At 47.9% G+C, this 17,162-nt stretch overlaps 1 protein-coding gene across 2 annotated transcripts in view; it reads left to right on the top strand.

Moving 5' to 3' along the window:
• Nucleotides 1–17,162, top strand: part of BACH1 (BTB domain and CNC homolog 1) — a 31,337-nt gene that overhangs the window by 10,213 nt on the left and 3,962 nt on the right. For both annotated transcript variants that reach the window (XM_075263410.1, XM_075263409.1), the window contains exons 2-3: nucleotides 11,555–11,839; nucleotides 14,086–15,402. In XM_075263410.1, the coding sequence (XP_075119511.1) occupies nucleotides 11,600–11,839; nucleotides 14,086–15,402 (1,557 nt within the window). In that variant the 5' untranslated portion in view covers nucleotides 11,555–11,599. The remainder of the gene's footprint in view (nucleotides 1–11,554; nucleotides 11,840–14,085; nucleotides 15,403–17,162) is intronic.

Here is a 17,162-nt window from a genome sequence, read left to right as displayed (position 1 = left end):
TTTCGGTGTCCAGGGAGGAGCCCAGGACCGCGGAGCAGGGGGGACGCAAAAGAGTCATTTGTGGGCCCACCCAGGAAGGGAGGGTCCCACAAGACGGCTTACGCTGGCCCGTGGCTACTACAGTGCTGCTTGGAATGGGTCCCGCAAGGGAGGAGTTGATGGTATGCCGCACAAAAGAGGGGTTTGGGAGTCAACGGGGGTCCACGGGCGCAGCCGATTCGTCCACAACAACGACCCGCGGGCAAATGCTAGTGCACCCTAAGGTTCAGTTCACACAGTGAAGTTCAGAGAGGAATTTGAGGTGGTGTTCTGGCACTGTGGAAAGCCAAAGCACAACCCAGTCTTTCTGCTGCGGGTTTACTCTCTGACCTGTCAGGATTTAGTGTCCTGAAATAAAGAAGCGCCCGCCACAGCCGCTGGAGTTTCAGAGGCAAAATCCACTGCAAATTCCTCTGTGTGAACATGGCCACATGCAGTGGATAGCCTAAAGACGTTTTCTAAGAAAAATTGATCTGCTCTGTGTCTGGTATTGCACCATTCCAGTAAAATGCAGTACTAGATTCGGCCTATGGGCAGGGGTGGCACTGTTTCTGGAGATAAAAAGGATCCTGTTTAAGTCACATGAAACTTTTTTGTTCTAGGGAAACCTGTTTTTCTACTATTTTTACGGAAAACCACACACAATGGAAACTGAGATTGTAAAGGAGCATTTTACATAAAAGTGACCCAGTAGGGTGATGTATATACAGTAGGATGCACAAACTCACCAGATGATGAAAATGGTGCACACGACACAACTCGGTAGTCAACCAGCGGGAGGGCTGTAGGCTGGGCAGTTGCATAGGGCCCTCTCTTTCTTAGGGACTCACTAGGAGCAATAGAGTAGAAGGAAATCCATTCTGCTTCGTTGTCACATCCTGTAGTCTACAGAGCGCACTTTGACTCTGGGCTGTGCCCTCAACAATGGGATTCAGGATCAGCATCTGATCCCAGGAGGGTCCAAATGTTAGGACCACCACAGATTGTGAGAATGGGGATCTACGCTCTCTTCTGCAAATGAAGCAATGGTTCCTATGTGGGATCCCTCTATGGGACTGATGAAGGTGGTTAAGTGCAGAGCCCCATCAGTCCTACAGAAGTGAATGGACCTATGCAGGTTGGGCCCCATGCAAGCAGAGGCATACGAACAGCATCTGGATTTCCTAGCCCCAACTCTTTAGAGTCCCTACATCCTAGTGACCTATAACACTATGTGACCCTGTCTCGCTGTGACTCTGCTGACTCGAGGTAGTAGGGACTCCAAAAATTATTGGTCACTAGGATACAAGGACTTCTACATTTATTGGTCACTAGGATGCAGGGACTCCTAGAAATATTGGTCACTAGGATGCAGGGACTCCAAAAATTATTGGTCACTAGGATACAAGGACTTCTACATTTATTGGTCACTAGGATGCAGGGACTCCTAGAAATATTGGTCACTAGGAAGCAGGGACTCCCAGAATTATTGGTCACTAGGATGCAGGGACTCCTACACTTATTGGTCACTAGGATGCAGGGACTCCCAGAATTATTGGTCACTAGGATGCAGGGACTCCTACAGTTATTGGTCACCAGGATGCAGGGACTCCTACAGTTATTGGTCACTAGGATGCAGGGACTCCTACAGTTATTGGTCACCAGGATGCAGGGACTCCTACAGTTATTGGTCACTAGGATGCAGGGACTCCTACAGTTATTGGTCACTAGGATGCAGGGACTCCTACACTTATTGGTCACTAGGATGCAGGGACTCCCAGAATTATTGGTCACTAGGATGCGGGGACTCCTACACTTATTGGTCACTAGGATGCAGGGACTCCTACATTTATTGGTCACTAGGATGCAGGAACTCCTACATTTATTGGTCACTAGGATGCAGGGACTCCTACAATTATTGGTCAATAGGATGCAGGGACTCCTACACTTATTAGTCACTAGGATGCAGGGACTCCTACAGTTATTGGTCACTAGGATGCAGGGACTCCTACAGTTATTGGTCACTTGGATGCAGGGACTCCTACATTTATTGGTCACTAGGATGCAGGGACTCCCAGAATTATTGGTCACCAGGATGCAGGGACTCCTACACTTATTGGTCACTAGGATGCGGGGACTCCTACATTTATTGGTCACTAGGATGCAGGGACTCCTACATTTATTGGTCACTAGGATGCAGGGACTCCTACACTTATTGGTCACTAGGATGCGGGGACTCCTACAGTTATTGGTCACTAGGATGCAGGAACTCCTACATTTATTAGTCACTAGGATGCAGGGACTCCTACACTTATTGGTCACTAGGATGCAGGGACTCCTACAGTTATTGGTCACTAGGATGCAGGGACTCCTACAGTTATTGGTCACTAGGATGCAGGGACTCCTACAGTTATTGGTCACTAGGATGCAGGGACTCCTACAGTTATTAGTCACTAGGATGCAGGGACTCCCAGAATTATTGGTCACTAGGATGCAGGGACTCCTACACTTATTGGTCACTAGGATGCAGGGACTCCCAGAATTATTGGTCACTAGGATGCAGGGACTCCTACACTTATTGGTCACTAGGATGCAGGGACTCCCAGAATTATTGGTCACTAGGATGCAGGGACTCCTACAGTTATTGGTCACCAGGATGCAGGGACTCCTACAGTTATTGGTCACTAGGATGCAGGGACTCCTACAGTTATTGGTCACCAGGATGCAGGGACTCCTACAGTTATTGGTCACTAGGATGCAGGGACTCCTACAGTTATTGGTCACTAGGATGCAGGGACTCCTACACTTATTGGTCACTAGGATGCAGGGACTCCCAGAATTATTGGTCACTAGGATGCGGGGACTCCTACACTTATTGGTCACTAGGATGCAGGGACTCCTACATTTATTGGTCACTAGGATGCAGGAACTCCTACATTTATTGGTCACTAGGATGCAGGGACTCCTACAATTATTGGTCAATAGGATGCAGGGACTCCTACACTTATTAGTCACTAGGATGCAGGGACTCCTACAGTTATTGGTCACTAGGATGCAGGGACTCCTACAGTTATTGGTCACTTGGATGCAGGGACTCCTACATTTATTGGTCACTAGGATGCAGGGACTCCCAGAATTATTGGTCACCAGGATGCAGGGACTCCTACACTTATTGGTCACTAGGATGCGGGGACTCCTACATTTATTGGTCACTAGGATGCAGGGACTCCTACATTTATTGGTCACTAGGATGCAGGGACTCCTACACTTATTGGTCACTAGGATGCGGGGACTCCTACAGTTATTGGTCACTAGGATGCAGGAACTCCTACATTTATTAGTCACTAGGATGCAGGGACTCCTACACTTATTGGTCACTAGGATGCAGGGACTCCTACAGTTATTGGTCACTAGGATGCAGGGACTCCTACAGTTATTGGTCACTAGGATGCAGGGACTCCTACAGTTATTGGTCACTAGGATGCAGGGACTCCTACAGTTATTAGTCACTAGGATGCAGGGACTCCCAGAATTATTGGTCACTAGGATGCCGGGACTCCTACACTTATTGGTCACCAGGATGCAGGGACTCCTACAGTTATTGGTCACCAGGATGCAGGGACTCCTACAGTTATTGGTCACCAGGATGCAGGGACTCCTACAGTTATTGGTCACTAGGATGCAGGGACTCCTACAGTTATTGGTCACCAGGATGCAGGGACTCCTACAGTTATTGGTCACTAGGATGCAGGGACTCCTACACTTATTGGTCACTAGGATGCAGGGACTCCTACAGTTATTAGTCACTAGGATGCAGGGACTCCCAGAATTATTGGTCACTAGGATGCAGGGACTCTCAGAATTATTGGTCACTAGGATGCCGGGACTCCTACACTTATTGGTCACCAGGATGCAGGGACTCCTACAGTTATTGGTCACCAGGATGCAGGGACTCCTACAGTTATTGGTCACCAGGATGCAGGGACTCCTACAGTTATTGGTCACTAGGATGCAGGGACTCCTACAGTTATTGGTCACTAGGATGCAGGGACTCCTACAGTTATTGGTCACTAGGATGCCGGGACTCTCAGAATTATTGGTCACTAGGATGCAGGGACTCCCAGAATTATTGGTCACTAGGATGCAGGGACTCCCAGAATTATTGGTCACCAGGATGCAGGAAGTTGAGTTGGCACTAAGAAATGTGGCCAATGCTTGCACCAGATTTTCCTTTTTCAGTATCCTCCATGTGCTTCATTCACCCAGGGACCCCCATTTTCTTGATCAAGGTGGGTCCCAACAATGGGTCCCCCAGGGATCAGACATTCAGACTGATCAGGACCCAAAGAAGATCATGGCCATGCCATGCTATTGTAGCTCCGCTCCTGACCACCCAAGTTCACCCCAAATCGATGCACGCGGCACAGGATCCCTGGATGATTTATGACATTTATTAGTCACTAGGATGCAGGGACTCCTACACTTATTGGTCACTAGGATGCAGGGACTCCTACAGTTATTGGTCACTAGGATGCAGGGACTCCTACAGTTATTGGTCACTAGGATGCAGGGACTCCTACAGTTATTGGTCACTAGGATGCAGGGACTCCTACAGTTATTAGTCACTAGGATGCAGGGACTCCCAGAATTATTGGTCACTAGGATGCAGGGACTCCTACAGTTATTGGTCACTAGGATGCAGGGACTCCCAGAATTATTGGTCACTAGGATGCCGGGACTCCTACACTTATTGGTCACCAGGATGCAGGGACTCCTACAGTTATTGGTCACCAGGATGCAGGGACTCCTACAGTTATTGGTCACCAGGATGCAGGGACTCCTACAGTTATTGGTCACTAGGATGCAGGGACTCCTACAGTTATTGGTCACCAGGATGCAGGGACTCCTACAGTTATTGGTCACTAGGATGCAGGGACTCCTACACTTATTGGTCACTAGGATGCAGGGACTCCTACAGTTATTAGTCACTAGGATGCAGGGACTCCCAGAATTATTGGTCACTAGGATGCAGGGACTCTCAGAATTATTGGTCACTAGGATGCCGGGACTCCTACACTTATTGGTCACCAGGATGCAGGGACTCCTACAGTTATTGGTCACCAGGATGCAGGGACTCCTACAGTTATTGGTCACCAGGATGCAGGGACTCCTACAGTTATTGGTCACTAGGATGCAGGGACTCCTACAGTTATTGGTCACTAGGATGCAGGGACTCCTACAGTTATTGGTCACTAGGATGCCGGGACTCTCAGAATTATTGGTCACTAGGATGCAGGGACTCCCAGAATTATTGGTCACTAGGATGCAGGGACTCCCAGAATTATTGGTCACCAGGATGCAGGAAGTTGAGTTGGCACTAAGAAATGTGGCCAATGCTTGCACCAGATTTTCCTTTTTCAGTATCCTCCATGTGCTTCATTCACCCAGGGACCCCCATTTTCTTGATCAAGGTGGGTCCCAACAATGGGTCCCCCAGGGATCAGACATTCAGACTGATCAGGACCCAAAGAAGATCATGGCCATGCCATGCTATTGTAGCTCCGCTCCTGACCACCCAAGTTCACCCCAAATCGATGCACGCGGCACAGGATCCCTGGATGACAGTGTGAACAGAGCCTTATGTTTACCGGTGTTCTCTGGTACATTTCGGGGCATATCTGTCACTCTACCGTCTTGCTTGGTTACTCTGTAAACGTTATTCCAGGAACATGTATAATTAATGTGTCCGTAAATCAGTAAATCGCGTCATAAACCTCGCCCCCTCCAGGAACCAAAAGGAAGCCCAAGCCTCGTCCGGCACGTTTACTTCTCTGGATTTTGCAAAGTTCATTGACGTTCAGTGGAAAATTAAAATACTGTCAGATTTCTGCAAGGCATGTGTATGAAGTTGGGAAATATTAGGGGTCTCCGTATCTCTAGCACCACCTGTGTGTAGGTCCAGACTTGCGGAGGCCCCAGACCCATATGTCAGGCCCCTGCTGGGTCTGTAGGGGAGGTGCTGCTTGAACGCGTGTGATTGTCGGGGGGCGGTTGTGTCAACCGTAGGGGTTGGGGTGGGCTGTTGTGACAACTGCAGAGGTAAGGGGTAATCCTAAATATAGGACTACGTTTCTTTTTGAGCCAAATTCAGGAATGGATTGAGGAGAAGGTAGACGTATAAGAGCTTCCTATATACTAACCATTCCTTTTGTAGCCATTCTGGGCTTTGACTCAAAAAACGGCAACAAAATCTGCAACAAAAAAAAGCTGCATTTCCGCAACGTGGGGCCTCAGCCTAAAGGAGTTCTCCTTGATTTCAATACTGATAACCTGTGCTTCTGATCACTCCCCTCCTCCTGTTCGCCGGAACTTCTACCTTTCACAGGCATATGTAGATCAAACCTTGCGCATGCGCAATCGACTCTGCTGCTTTGGGTTTATGCAGGGCTGATATGTGCATATCTGGGCGGCCATTTTTCGGTGGTCTGCTACACGAGCAGATTGGCGCAGTACGCTTGTGTAGCAGACTACTGGAAAATGGCTGCCCGGACATGCGCAGTCATGCGCGAGGTTTGATTTACGTGTAGCGTGGCATCCGATGCCTGTGAAAGGCAGAAGTTCCAGCGAAGAGAATGAGGGGTGGTGGAGAGTTATGACGCGGGGGGTGCTTGGAGAAATGGGGGGGGGGGGGGGACACAATAATCGTAAGTGAACTCCTTTATGTAAGATTGTTTAGGCGATCCTTGCACCTTATAGAAGGTCCCCACCATGGCTGGAGGCCAACACCGCTGTCACCACCTCTATCGATAGAGCAAGACACGTGCGGTGCTGGAAAGGGAAGGGTTAAATCTAAAAGCAAATAAACCGGTATTCCCGGCTGAGAGTTTCCATCTGTGTAACACGTACCTGACACGCCGGAAGCCTTGTGTTGTACGTGTAGCTTGCATTGCACGTGTCGCGGGTTGTTTTGTGTTACTTGTCCATCCTTGAACTTTCTGCCAGCTGTAGACACATGCCGGGTTCCCACACTCCTGGTGACGGCTACTGTACGGGCGCTGGGGCTCAGTCACAGAAGATTGAGCTTTCTTAAAGGGTATGTCCATCTTCACCACCAGTTTTGTATTAAGTGCATTATGTTATACGATATACAGCACCGTGTCTTTAGTTATTTTCATGTGTTTTGGCGGGGAGGGTTTGATATTGGAGACCTAATCTAAGAGTGTCCCATCAATACCTGACTGGTGGCATCTCTGAGGCAGACCCAGTGGCCACAGCTGATCGGTAGGCATGCCAGGATGCCCACCAATCTGATATGTATGACCAAGTATAGATCTTGAGTATCTAAGGCCTGGACAACCCCTTATGAGACTGTTCACACGGCATCGACTGCCATTCTAACTTGAGGCGTGGCGTGCATCAGGACTTGAGGTCCACGTGTGTTGCCAAACATGTGCCTTAAAGAGGACCTTTAACCATCACCACCAGTTCAAGTGCTTAATAGTTGCTGCTCCACTGTTTCCAGCTCAGTTGGAATTTTCTCTGTAGCCCCCACCATTCCTAAGTAAAAAGTGCAGGTAGTTTTGGTGTACTGTCAGGTGGGTGGAGTCAGGAAGGGGGTGTGTGACTCAGAGCTCCAATCAGGGCTCAGAATCACACCCCTCGTGGGGGCCACACGATGGCTCAGTGGTTAGCACTGCAGCCTTGCAGCGCTGGAGTCCTGGTGTTCAAATCCCACCAAGGGCGTAAAACCATCTGCAAGGAGTTCCCATCCCATATTCCAAAAAAGACATACTGATAGGGAAAAATGTACATTGTGAACTCTATGTGGGGCTCACAATCTACATTAAAAAAAAAAAAAAATCACACCCCTCGAATTCTCCCATATGCCTTGGTTCACACAGGGTTTTTATGATCCGGAACCTGAGGTGGGGGCCGCCTCAGGTTTCGGACGAAAATACGGGTAGCCTGCGACTGCATCTGGCATCCAGTCGCGCACTCCGCTCCAGATTAGGCTCAAATGAATGGGCCTAGTCAGGAGGGAGAGTCTTCAGGTGGATGTTGCGAGGCGAATCTGCCTGAAAGAATGAGCATGTCGCTTCTTTTTTCCGGGAGTCGGAACAAACGGCTCCTGGAAAAAAGAACTGACTGGTTCCCATTGATTTCAATGGGATCCGTCTTTTTGGTCAGGATTTTGAGGGGGATACGGTCTCAAAATTCTGACCAACAAATGTATAGAACATTAGTAAGAATTGTAAGGGATCGGGACTGCAGAACCAGACTACACGGAGTTTGTTGTCTGTTACCATGTGTACATGGGCATGACTAGGATCTGTGAAGAACTGATGTGCAAGGTATATAGGGCTTTACAGCAGGACTAGTGCTGAAGCCCAGGCAGTGTGAACAGAGCCATGACCAGCACCTCTAGCTGTACACTGCATTTCTAACAGGATTTTTTAATTTTTTTGGTCATGTGTTTTATTTTGCAAGTAAACATGAAGTCTTTGCCGATCACACCCGGCCCGCCACCTGAAGGAAAAATAAACTCTACGCAGGTCTGTGATGATAAAGTGTAACTTTTTTTTTCTTTTAGTGTAAAATTCCATTCCTGCTTTTTTTTTTGCATGGATGTAGATGAGTTTTTTTTTTTAATGTTATTATTTCTCTAGTTACGTCTTACAGACTAGGAGAAATCTCAGCTCTGCGGTGCGGTCTGGCACTTCCTTATTCTCAGTATGGAAAATCCCTGATGATTTCACGATAGTGGTATGGCAGGATCTCGCTGTATGAATAGGAAATGTTCAGGTAGCAGAGTAGTGACGTGTGTGCGTGTAAGTAAAGGAAGGTCCCTGTGTGTCACGTTACTGTAGCTTCCTCTCCTCCATACAACAGACATCTTCCATAAGACACAATGAATCCCGGCCACTTATCTGCAGGGGAGATGCGAAATCCTAGTGTGCTAAAGGACCTCTGATGACGTCATGACCATGTGATCGGACTCTGGTGTGGGCGGAGCTACTAGGATTTAGACTCAACCTTATCTGCAGATGTTACATACCAGTGGCTACAGGACCCAGGGGTGAACCTAGGGTTTGTGCCGCCTGAGGCAGACATCAGAAGGAGGGGTGGGGCCGAGTGGAGGGGGCGGGGCCGAGCGGAGGGAGCGTCGTTAGCAGGCAGGGAGAGGACCAGCTCTCTGCTAAGCGTGAGGGGAGGCCGCTGGAGCAGATCTGCGTCCACAGGGCCGCCCCAATCCACCGCTCACTTCCCGTGCCGGGCTGCCGAGACGGTGACGCTAAGCCAGTCCAGGACAGCTTGTCCTGGACTGGCTTAGGTCAGCAAAAATGCCGCCCTCCCCGGGGCCCCAGCATAGCGCCGCCTGAAGCGGTCGCCTCATGGGAGGTGCGGCGCTGACAGGACCTTTGATGACATCACAGTCACGTGACCTCATGACAAGCCAATCACAGAGCAGTAGCACTAAAGGACCTCCCCCTTCCAGGTCCTTCCAGTTTTCTGTGCTCCGTGGACCTTGACTCGTGTATAAGCCGAGGAGAGCTTGTGCTGAAAAAGTCGGCTTATACTCGAGTATATACAGTATATGTCTTATCAAGTTCCTAACATAATGTATGCACTGGCAAAATCTGACACCAGGTGAGAGTTGGGTCACCTCTATACACATTGAGACACATGCTCACATTGCTAAAACCATGCTTGCACGCACCCACCAGCAATCGCAATATATTGCGAGGGTTTTGGCCGCATGTACTAATGCTGTGTCAGCACGTACCCCGAGATGGTTGGCCAGTCCCATGAAAATAAGGGGTATATGCACAGGTGTGGTCAGGTCAGGCCAAACCACCGACTTCATAAGTGGCTCGAAAAGAAGCTGCAAAACTCCTACTAAGGCCCCGTTCACACAACAGAATTTGAGGTAGGCATCAGCCTTGGATTCCACTTCATTTTCCACCCCATGGCAGAATGATGATCCTTTCCACCATTGATTAGACCCGGACAGTGGACTACATGGCTGAACTGGCCACGGAAACTGCAGGAAGCTACTACTCCGATCTCTGCCTCCCATTAAGTACAATGGCAGGCAGAACCGAGACAGAATCTATCTCAAAATCTGTGTCCAATTCTGCTGTGTGAACGGGACCAAAATGAGACATTTACACCGGCTGCTTCCCATTGGAAACGATCAGATGCAAAATTTAGCCGAAGTTTGTAGTTCATTTTTGTGTCTGAATCTGCCTCGAAATCTGTTCCTAATTTCTCTGTGTGACTGTGCCTTAAGGCAAGGGCCCTACATGGTGTAAATGAGACAATTTTCCCGCGGCGGGAAGAATTCTGTCATTTTACAGTCAGAGCAAAATGGATGGGATTTTTTCCAATTTTACCCCGACTCTGACTCCACAGCCCTGTGTCACCATCTGGGTAGGACGCTGGTCAGTGTATCCTGGCCTCCAGTGATGATGGCCACCATTACACTTTGGTGGCTTGAAATAAACTGATTCTTTTGATGCGACTGGAGAATAAAACATGACCAGGGAATATAAGTATCATGTAAGTCTTCATATAGCCATTGTGTGTAATATAGAAGTCAGTAAGTACGGCTGCCATAAGTTATACTAATATTCACACTCTCCTCTAATGGAGTTGGCCTGCAATGCTCCGACATCTGCTCGGGGTTATTAATCTTGCATGCCCGTTTTGTGTGGCGCTGACTGCTGCGTCCCTTGTGGCCCTATTAGACGGGCCGACTAATGGCCATATTTCTTTTTTGGTTACTGACAACTGCACAGACTTTCATTAGTCTCTTCATAATTTATAACCGGTGGCATCACAGAGTTGCCGCCATCTTGTGCCAGTGTAATACTAACAATTTGGCCCATAAACTGCCCAGATGGCTTCCGGCCATATTTCAGATCCTCTCTCTTGATGGGTGACAGGCATGTAAAGTGAGTATGCAATATGGAAAAAGTTGATAAAATTTATTTCATAAAAGAGATTTAACATGTCTCAAACTGTTTGTTGTTTTAACACATCACGTGCCTTGTCATCCATCACTTTAGCTGATCTGCGGGGCTTTGGCTTTTGAAAATCCCAGCGATCGGCTCAAATGGCTACTAGGTGTGTGATTTCCCTGCAGCGGCCACTACAGGCGACTTGGTGTATTACACAACATCAATTTATATACCGTACTTTGCAATTCGTTTAATACTGTGCATGGCCTAGAAGTGTCCGCTAAGGGGTGAACTGTGCTTCTTTGGAGGACGTCTACTCTCAGTAGTATATGGGGATGTGGAGGAGTAGCCCTTCACCATCTGGGTAGGGTGCTGGTCAGTGTATCCTGGCCTCCAGTGATGCCCCCCCCCCCTGAAGATTCAGGGGCTTTGATATTGATGACCTATTCTTATATCTTAAATATATATTTTATACCGCATGGTGCCGGCCTTCACTTGTAGTTCAAGATTTACTTATCAATGACAAGGTGGCGCCATAACATGATGTAATGACCACATTTCTATTTTTCTTGCAGTGGTGGCGATAGTGGGAAGCATGGTAGCTGAGTCCCCTATGCAGGATGTCTTGTAATGAGAAGAAGGACGCGGATTTTTCTTACGAGTCTTCCGTTCACAGCGCAAACCTTCTGCTTCGCCTGAACAGTCAGCGGGAGCAAGGCCTGCTCTGTGATGTGACCATTGTGGTGGAAGATCAGAAATTCAGGGCACATCGCTCCGTGCTCGCTGCCTCCAGTGACTATTTCCTATCGCGTGTAGCGCAGCCCAACAATGGCGAGTTTATCCTTACCCTGCCTGAAGAGGTGAGAATGGCCGAGGAGTCATTTACATATGGTGTGGTCATTTACTGATACGGCACTTGCTTAACCACTTCAGTACCGGGCCAATTTGTGGTCCGGGACCAGACACATTTTTGGTTTATTATGTATGTGCGGTTTAGAGGGCTGTAACATTTTTCTCATACGTCTCATTCAACTAATTTCTGCTTGTTTTTTCGGGGACACATAGGGCTTTATTTTTATGTTGTCTTTATTTTCGAATGTGTTTTAATTTTTATTATATCCGGGAAAATATAAACATAATAGGAGGGAAATTGTGTCTGGTTTTCACTTTTTCTTTTTTTTAAATTTTTTATTTAATAACACAAAGTGCAACTGAAAAACTTTAGAAAATAGTTTTTCCTCTCCATTACGATAATTTTTATTTTATATCGTGTCATCCGGGGTGGGGCTATAACCTTTAATAACGACATTTTATTGGCGTATTATTTTACTTATTTTATTTTTTTACTTATTTTATTTAAAAAAAATTTAAACTTTTTTTTTATTTTATTTATTTTCTCTATTTATTTATTATTATTTTTTTCAGATGGTGTCCCCATAAGGTCACAAAAGACCTTTGGGGACATCTGATCACTTTTTTCTTTGTTAGGGAGGCTGATTTCTCCTATAACTGGGGCTGGTACATTTAGCCTCAGTTGCAGGGGGAATCCTGCCTCCTGCACCTTGTATACACAGTATACAGAGCTGATCTGGGTACTGTAAGACCCAGCAACTCTTGCAAGACACTGATCCCGGCGGATCACATGACCGCTGGGTCAGAGGGTGGCCGCATCATGGCAGTGCCCATAGCCGTGTATACAACGCTTATTGAGTGCTGCATACACAGCGATCGAGAAGGCAGGGACGGGAATAAACCTCCCCTGCCATCTCTTTGGGAGCTCCGGCTCCTGAAGTTGCTCCTGAAGTTACAGCCGCCCCCAGTATCAGCAGCTGCACGATCTTGTACCGGTACATCCTGTCAGAACAAGGCAACCACTTCCTGGACGTATAAAGTCTATGGGCGGTCCGGAAGTGGTTAAAGGGGTTTCCACACCTTTTTTTTAACCCCTAACTTTATATATTATATATTCCCCTGTCCACTCAGCCAGGTATCCGGCAGAGTCTCTGTTCAGTTCCCCCTTGTTGGGTGCATCAGCCAATCAGTGACTGTCTGGATGTCACTGCTTGGACACCGATTGGCTGAGGCATTTCTGGGCAGGTCTAAGGTCAGGAAGACCGAGGACCCGAACAGACTTTCTGCTGGCTCTCTGGTCATACAGACCACATAGAGTATGATGCACAGAAGACCAATGAGAAGAACCATTGTATGTCTCAGCAAGTCCCCATGTCTCACTCTTCACAATTTTACTTAAAGGAATTTTCCATCCCCAAATGGATTTTTATAATTTGATCTGATTTGCGTATTGCCTGGGTCATGGACCCCTACAGATCAGTTGTTGCGGCAACCTACAGGCTCCAGAAGATGATGCAGTTGATGTAGCGAGCGAGCAGAGATGCCGTATCCACTGCAAAGCAGATCTGCGTGGGGACTGGAGCATGGACCCCACAGATCAGATACTGACCATCTAAGTAATCAATATGAAAAATCCATTTGGAATGGAAAACCCTTTTAATTTCTGCATGCTTTCTTGATGCTCCTACTGCTGGCAGAGATTGACTTGCAAATGGACCATCAAAAAAAAAAAATGTGTAAATAGCCCAATAGGGTGCGATTCATCACGACTAAGGCCCGGTTCACATCTACGTTCTGGTTTCCACTCAGGAAGTCCTTCTTGGGGACCCCTCCTCGAATGGAGACCCATATGCATTAAAAAGCGGTTACCTGGAAAACCCGCGGACCCCTTAGGCTATAATGGGGTCTGTGTGGTTTCCACATGAAACATGCAGAGAGAAAGGTCCTGTATGCAGCACTTTTCTCACGGCATGTTTCATGCGGAAACCACACGGACCCAATTATAGTCTATGGGGTTCAAGGATTTCCTTAGATAACCGCTTTTTAATGCATATGGGTTTCTGTTCGGGGGTCCCCAAGTGGAAACCCGAACGCAGATGGCGATAGGATTAAACCACTAGTCCATATGGATCTGTAGGATGGTTCAGTGTCCCACATAGATCTGATAGTTTCCCTTTTTAAGACCGTGTTGTGTTTTGTTTTTTTCAGACTAAAATGCCCTTTTATTGCTCATTTTTGTGAATTGTTCTTTCAGGTAAGCGTGAAGGGTTTCGTTCCGCTCCTCCAGTTCGCTTACACCTCTAAACTTCTCGTCAATAAAGATAACTTGCTGGAAATCAAAAAGTGCGCAAAGTTACTGGACGTTCACGACATCGAAGAAACCTGCTTTGAGTTCCTAAAGTTAAAATTCTCAGACCATAAAACCGAAACGTCAGAATGTCCCAGAAAGAAGTGTTGCAAGTCATTCTGCCCGAAGGCGAGTCTTCAGCGGCAACCAGATGAAACCCAGAGAGTAGTTGTCCATGAGGTGGAGGACATCTGGAGGGAGGACTTTAATCTGAACCTCAAATGTCCAAGTGAGATCGAAAACCTATCCCCATCCCCAGAAAGTCCAAAACAGCCATGTGAAACTTTTTGCTTTTCCAGAGAGACCTCTTCCAACTTTTCCTCTCTTTGCCCCAAGTACCGGAAGTTTCAGAAAGCTTGTAGAAGCGGCAGGGTGCGATCCATCAGCACATGTTCCAGCAACCAAGAAGCTCAGAGTCCATCACCAGCACCATCCAGTGAGATGTCTGAAGGTACCAGTCAGGCCAAATTTCAGGTGGAGGACCTACAGGTAGCCAAACCTGACCTGGAACTGAGTGTTCTTCCTCCGCAGGAGGCTGAAGTCATTTATCAAACCCTTGTCTGCAACGAGGACAAAATAGTTGCCCCCGCCGTCTACCCTCCGTGTTTCCCTCTAGCACCTGGACTTCCAGACTTCAGTCCCGTGCCTTTTCCGTGTGCTTATCCGCCCTATAGGAACGTAAACTACATCGACACACCCAACACCTCCAGCCCAGCAGTCCTACCAGATAAGGGCGGCAATGAACCAAGCCACACTCGGCCAGCTGAAATCCCCAGAACCGACCCCGAGAGATCTCACCCCATTCAAGAGCGCAGCAACGTGGAGAGAGAAGTGGCCGAACATCTCGCCAAAGGTTTTTGGCCCGATGTTTACCCCGCCGAATATTCCGCTCCGCAAGAAATCAACATGGTAACGCCAAAGCAACTGCAAGAAGTGAACAACGTGGATAAGAGGTCCGAATGTCCATGGCTGGCCATCTCCATTTCCAATGAGACCCCTGAACGGACCTTCACAACGCTCAACCCAGTATCGTGCCCGTTTATTAACACCATTTCTAATGAGGCCTGTGCCAACAGTCCGGATGTCAACAGCGAGAGTATCGATAGAGGAGCGGCGCCGGAAACGTGCCCGTACGTCTGCCCCATTAACCTGGAGGAAGAATCGGAAACGGACAGCGAGGGAGATAGCGGGGAATCTTGTTCTGCTAAAGAACTGGAGTGTGAGGTAAGAGACCCTGACTTGTCTATTTTGCATGTTAGAGATAATCAGATCACTTTATGATCGGTGGGGATCTGATCTCTTGGACCTATTCCTGCCCCCCCTCCGACCCCTCTATAGATCCTAAGAATGAAGTGACTGCAGTGCTGGTTTAGTGCTCGGACCACAGAACTGATTTATCTGGTGCTGCCCCATCTATCTGCCGTGTAGGGAACTGCAGCATAACCCCATTGATATAAATGAGGTCCGTCTCCGTTCTGTGAACAGCTGATGACCGGGAGCAACACTGCAAAGACCACTAACAAGGGGGACGCAGCAGTAAACCAGCATGGCGGAGGTTTATCCTCCGGACCATTAGATGTCTTAGAGGTTGGCCCTCCGCAGGACATTACGTGATGATATTTACTACCCACATCAGCTGCAGAATGGAGTGAAATTTTGCAAGCTGAGAAACCATGTTGTCAGAATATGAAACGTAGACAAGTTTTGATGGATCCATTGAATCTAGAAAAAAACATGTAATCTACTTGCTGTCAGAATTCCCTTTATTCCCTTGTTTTTCCTAGGTGGAACCATTGTGTTCTTAGTCCCATAACTGCACTTTACATTACCGTTCAGTTGCTGTATAGGACCGATATCTGAATCGGGGCAAAAAAGATATTTTCCGCAGTACTGACACTAAGGCCGGGTTCACACGGAGTATTCTGGCTCGTCATTTGGTACGTAGATGCTATTTTGCGGCCGCCACAAAATCACGGCTGCAAAATAGGGCCGCGTGTATGGTACCGGCTCCCATTGAAAACAATGGGAGCGTATACAGCCCGCAAATCCTCCCGCGGCGTCTACGTACCAAATGACGAGCCAGAATACTCCGTGTGAACCCGACCTAAGTTCACATTAGCGCTGGATCTCTGTTGTTGGGGTTCGTCAGGGGACCAGAACAATGGAGAAGTGGACCTCCTAGAACAGTGTTACTCCTAGAGCCCGGCAGATCTCACTGACTGTAATGGGGTCTGTCGTTTTTCAACTGAAACAGGCGGAGGGAAAGGACTTCTTCTTCCTCTGCTGACTTTTGACGGAGTGTCCAATGGAGACGTAGCTGATCGTTTCTCGGATTCCCACGGGTTGTGACTTCTTGCGATCCTAGTGATTGGATCCCAAGAACAGGCTGCTCTGAGTGCATTGGTTCTGGACATGAACACTCTGTTCTGTCACTACTGTGGGACTGATGACTGTGAATTCGGTTGTCTTTGTCAGTCTCTTAGTAGTAAATGGGGCACTGTTCTTGCGTGCGCGTGAACACTCAAGTCACACCGGGGGAGCCATGAGCGGTTGGACCCCAGCAATCATACGGATCTCCTATTTTGTGGATAGGAGATAAGAGTTGTCTGCAGAAAACCCCCTTTAAATATTGTATACAACTTCTGTAGTTAACCCTTTATATCCCCGTACTCTCCTATGCGGTATGGGTCCGATACCTGGGTTCCTCATAAATCCGCTTTTTGCAGGCCAGTAATGTTGCGTTCATTTATTATTTGTCCTGTTTGCAGCTCAGTCGCATTCAAGTGCATGCAATATCAAGAGCAGCCACAATACAGTGTACGGCGCTGTGTGTGATATTGGTACGAGAGGCTGTAGCTGTGTGGTCTCTCCAGGCAGCCGATCTATGGGGTCCCAGGGATTGAACCCACACGGTTCTCATATTGATGAACTTATCCCATTATAACGCCAGTCGTTGAGGACATCTTTGTTTGCTCAGTCCCATA

This window comes from Leptodactylus fuscus, chromosome 2 (assembly GCF_031893055.1).
Source record: "Leptodactylus fuscus isolate aLepFus1 chromosome 2, aLepFus1.hap2, whole genome shotgun sequence".
NCBI classification, from domain to species: Eukaryota; Metazoa; Chordata; class Amphibia; order Anura; family Leptodactylidae; genus Leptodactylus; species Leptodactylus fuscus.
Note: the sequence above shows the minus strand (reverse complement) of the source record. Positions and strands in the feature narration are given on the sequence as shown.